Below are 5,000 nucleotides of genomic sequence, written 5' to 3' on the forward strand. Positions count from 1 at the left end.
TTTTCGAAACGCCACGCCAGGGCGACTCCAACTGGGAGAGCAGCAAGCACGTGGACTCGGCGTGGGTGCTGATCAAGCTCCTGGACGACAACGACAACGCGCCGCAGCTCTCCACGGAGCTCGTCAACCTCACGCTCCCCGAGGACGTCCCCGTCGGCCGCTCGCTCGCCACCTTCACGGCCTCCGACAGGGACCAGGTAGGGAGCGAATAAAGGTCCTTTGCGTGATATAGAAGCATGCACATGTCCATTTGCACACGCCGTCCTCCTTCATATAGCTGAAAGTATCCGTTTCCTTCGCCGACGCCGGTGCCAGGGCGGCAAGGGCGAGGTGCACTACGCGATAGCGCCCTCGAGCGACCCCGGGCGGCGGTTCGCCGTGGACATCACGGGCCGCGTGCGCCTGCAGCGCGGGCTGGACCGCGAGGCGTCGCCGCACCACACCGTCCTCGTGCTGGCCATGGACCGGGGTGAGCCGCCCCGCACGTCCACCGCCACGCTCCTCATCACGCTCTCCGACATCAACGACAACGCGCCGCACGTGGCCAGCCCCGACGGCATCTTCGTGACGGAGAACAGCGGGCCGCAGCACGTGGCCGACCTCACGCTCGACGACCCCGACGACTGGAGCCTCGGCCACGGCCCGCCCTTCTCGGTGACGCTCGACTCCCACGCGCCGAGGCACATCAAGGAAACCTTCGCCGTCGACTTCGACCAGAGTAAGTGCCTTCCGGAAGCCTTTGTTGTCGATTCCCTTCGCTGGCGGCTTCCTCCGTAGGACCAAACATCCATGACGCCCTTTGCAAGTACGTGACGTTGCTCAGAACCCCTTAACTCTGGCCATGAATTGATCTGATGGTCAGCGAGGGTTTCAGTGCAGTTTCTGGCCATGCTATTCGTCATGTGGGTTATGAAATATCTGAAGAATAGGTAGCAAACGGTAGTAGGGCAGGAGGTTGTTAATGGCGTGGTATGCAGAGATGGGATTTCTGACGTACCTCAGGATGGTGATCTTTCCCCTTTGTTAATTGTGCTTACATATAAAAAGGAACACTGCCACAAGAGAAATGTTCATATTATTAACGTCTTTGTCTTTGTACTGTTATTCTTTGCTTACACATGATACGCGACTTGTTCTTGAAAGGAATTTAGTCCTGCAAATAAGGCTTCTCGTTTTGATCCAATGCTTCTCGTTTTGATTCGGACACACCTAAGAGTACTTGAATGAATATGTGTCTAGAATCAGCGTTTGATCGAAAACACGGGACATGTAGGTGAATCTAAGCAATATTTAAACCCTATTATTCAGTCTAGAACTTTTTATCTGTTACACTGATCTTAACGAAGAGGAAGAAGAAAAAGAAACAAACAATTTTCTGCAAGAGATATAATCCGAAACGTGTTTTGCATTCTGAGCTTTTTGTATTTTTTGCGCTTTGGTAATTTCTCTGTAACGGTTTCAATTTAAAGCTATTATTTCGCTGCCGAGTAATAGCAAAAAAACATGAATTCATAGTTAGATAGATAAATAGGAAGGGTGATAGAAACATATATTCATAGATGAAAAGATAGACATACATACAGACATAGATAGATACAGATATATTCGTAGTTCTGGATAAAAGCCAACTCATTAACATGCGCCAATCCACAAAACGCTTGCCTTGCAAACACAACAAGTATTAGCCAAGAAAGGAAAATATTCCCAAAATATGTTTGTTTCTGCCGAGCAAATAGTTTCCCCTGAACCTCAATTGTTTGCTCGAAGTGGTTCCGAAGCGAGCGAGATCTCTAAATCCAGCATTGATCCCGGACGCAAAACCAATAGCATTAAAGTTGCTTGCAAATAGACAGATATCAATGCATGCACGGGAATAGCCCGCCATGCACCAGGAAGGGGGGATTGCATGCACGCTCATGACTGCATGTTCGAGTGAATGTGTGTGTCTGTGCTTGCGACGCGGAGGTGGGAAGTTACGATAGATATTTGTCTCACTGATGAAAATACAATGTAAATGTCTGTTATTGTTTTTCACTCCCTCACTGGAATGAATGTTGCAGTTTACATAAATTGGAAATAAAAACAGAAAAAATGGTATTATATACGATAAAACATGGAAACTTTGCGTTATTCTTCGTATTTTTTTCTCCTCAAGTCCATCACCATCATTATCATTATCACTGATGTTATTACTATTTTTATAATAATAATAATAATTATTATTATCATTATTATTACTATTTTATTATTATTATTATTACTATTATATTATTATCATTATCATTATTATTATTGTTATAATTGTCATTATTATTATTATTATTATTATTATTATTATTATTATTATTATTATTATTATTATAATTATTATTATCATCTTTATCTTTATAATTTTTATTATCGTTGTTATTATTGTTGTTGTTTTTAATGATAATGATGATGATCATTTTCATAATCATTGCTATCATTATTGTTGTTATTATTTTCATTATCATTATTATTGCCTTTATTATCATTATCATTATCACTGTTATAATATCATCTTTATAATTTTGTAATTGTGTCATTAGTATCATTATAATTATCATTATCATCATTATTATTATCATTACCATTATTATTGTTATCATTATTATTATTATTATCATTATTATTATTATTGTTATTATTATTATTATTGTTATTATCATTATTATTATTATTATTATTATTATTATTATTATTATTACTATTGATATCATTATTACTATTATTGTAATGATAATAACACTGATGATAGTGATAATAATGATTGTGATGATAAAAAATCATAAAAAATTATAATGATAATGATAATGATAATCATGATAAAATAATGATAATGATAATGATGATACTAGTACTAATAATGAAACTAATACTAATCAAAACAATGATAATAACGATAATAATAATGGTAATAGTAATAATAATGATTATAATAATGACAATAATAGTAGTAGAAGTAGTAGTAGTTGTATTAGTAGCAGTAATAATAATAATAATAATGATAATAGGGATAATTGTTATTATCATTGTTACTAATATTTCATTACTGATAATGGGGACGATTCAATAGAATTTACCCTCTCCATTTCGTCTTTAATAACCCGTAAGTGCCCCAAACCAAATCCCCGAACTGAAGAAGACCCTTCGCCCCTTTCCCCCTTTCCAGAGGGAGACGAAGGGCGGGGCGTGGCCGTGGTGACGTCCCTCGCGCCCTTGGACCGAGAAGTCGCCGCCACTCGCCTCCTGCCGCTGGTCGTCGGCGATGCACGGGGACTCACGGCTACGACCACCATCACCCTGACGGTGGCCGACCTCAACGACAACCTCATGAGCTCGGCGGATAAGACTGTGACCGTCATAAGGTTGAGGGTGAGTGTGGAGGGGAAGGTGGTTAGGGAGAGAGGAGACTGGGGGGGGTGGTTTGGGGAGAGGGTGTGGGTGGGGGTGGGAGGTTGGGTGGGGTGGTTAGGGAGAGAGGAGACTAGGAGGGTGGTTTGGGGAGAGGGTGTGGGTGGGGGTGGGAGGTTGGGTGGGGTGGTTAGGGAGAGAGGAGACTAGGAGGGTGGTTTGGGGAGAGGGTGTGGGTGGGGGTGGGAGGTTGGGTGGGGTGGTTAGGGAGAGAGGAGACTGGGGGATGGTTTGGGGAGAGGGTGTGGGTGGGGGAGGGTGGTTGGGTGGGGTGGTTAGGGAGAGAGGAGACTGGAGGGTGGTTTGGGGAGAGGGTGTGGGTGGGGGTGGGAGGTTGGGTGGGGTGGTTAGGGAGAGAGGAGACTAGGAGGGTGGTTTGGGGAGGGGGGGTGGGTGGGGGGGGGAGGTTGGGTGGGGTGGTTAGGGAGAGAGGAGACTAGGAGGGTGGTTTGGGGAGAGGGTGTGGGTGGGGGTGGGAGGTTGGGTGGGGTGGTTAGGGAGAGAGGAGACTGGAGGGTGGTTTGGGGAGAGGGTGTGGGTGGGGGTGGGAGGTCGGGTGGGGTGGTTAGGGAGAGAGGAGACTGGAGGGTGGTTTGGGGAGAGGGTGTGGGTGGGGGTGGGAGGTTGGGTGGGGTGGTTAGGGAGAGAGGAGACTGGAGGGTGGTTTGGGGAGAGGGTGTGGGTGGGGGTGGGAGGTCGGGTGGGGTGGTTAGGGAGAGAGGAGACTAGGAGGGTGGTTTGGGGAGAGGGTGTAGGTGGGGGTGGGAGGTTGGGTGGGGTGGTTAGGGAGAGAGAGGAGACTGGGGGGTGGTTTGGGGAGAGGGTGTGGGTGGGGGAGGGAGGTTGGGTGGGCGGGGTTGGGGAAGGGAGGTATTTTTTTTCTGTGTGTGTCGATGCGTGGAGGATTGGGGGTGGTGTGCGTGTAGGGATGGGTGAGTGGATGGACTTTGTGGAGCTTTTTACTCTTGGGGTCTCTATGCTTAAGACAACTGTGAATGCCTCGTCTGACGGTTGTCTTGATTCAAAATTCTTCTTTTTTCGCATTTTGTATATCATGGCAATTACCCGTTCCTCCTGCTAATCGTTATTCTCTCCCTGGTCTTCCTCTCCTCTCCTCTCCCCTCTTTGCCCTCTTCATCTCCATCCCAAACTTCCTCCTCCTCCTTCTTGCCCTCTTCCTGCCCCATCTCCACCTCCCTCCCCTCCCAACGCCGCCCACTCTCCCCTCTGCCCCTCTCTCTCCCCTTCCACCTCCTCCTCAAAAGGGCGAGACGGAAGCGCTCCCGCTGGGTCGCGTCTACGTGGACGACCCCGACGACTGGGACGTGGCCGACAAGACGTGGTCGTGGCGCACGCACGAGAAGCACCCGCTCTTCACCCTGGACGCCCGCACGGGGGAACTCACCATGAGCGGCCACGCGAGGGACTCCACGTAAGTTCGTTATGCCTCCTGGACTCTCTCTTAGTTGCGTTACGGTTGCAGGTCCCCGGGCCAGCTGAGTCTACGGAGGCTTCGGGACGTGCTTGATGGTGTAACAAGTGCATGGTGGTCTTTAAGACATTTC

The 5,000-nt window shown here is 47.2% G+C and overlaps 1 protein-coding gene across 2 annotated transcripts in view; it reads left to right on the plus strand.

Annotated features, from left to right (window-relative positions):
* Window positions 1-5,000, plus strand: part of LOC113829630 (putative neural-cadherin 2) — a gene marked incomplete at its 3' end in the record, with an annotated part of 134,746 nt that overhangs the window by 104,674 nt on the left and 25,072 nt on the right. For both annotated transcript variants that reach the window (XM_070136379.1, XM_070136380.1), the window contains 4 exon segments: window positions 21-197; window positions 316-718; window positions 3,194-3,396; window positions 4,701-4,867. In XM_070136379.1, the coding sequence (XP_069992480.1) occupies window positions 21-197; window positions 316-718; window positions 3,194-3,396; window positions 4,701-4,867 (950 nt within the window).

Source organism: Penaeus vannamei, chromosome 22 (assembly GCF_042767895.1).
Source record: "Penaeus vannamei isolate JL-2024 chromosome 22, ASM4276789v1, whole genome shotgun sequence".
NCBI lineage: Eukaryota > Metazoa > Arthropoda > Malacostraca > Decapoda > Penaeidae > Penaeus > Penaeus vannamei.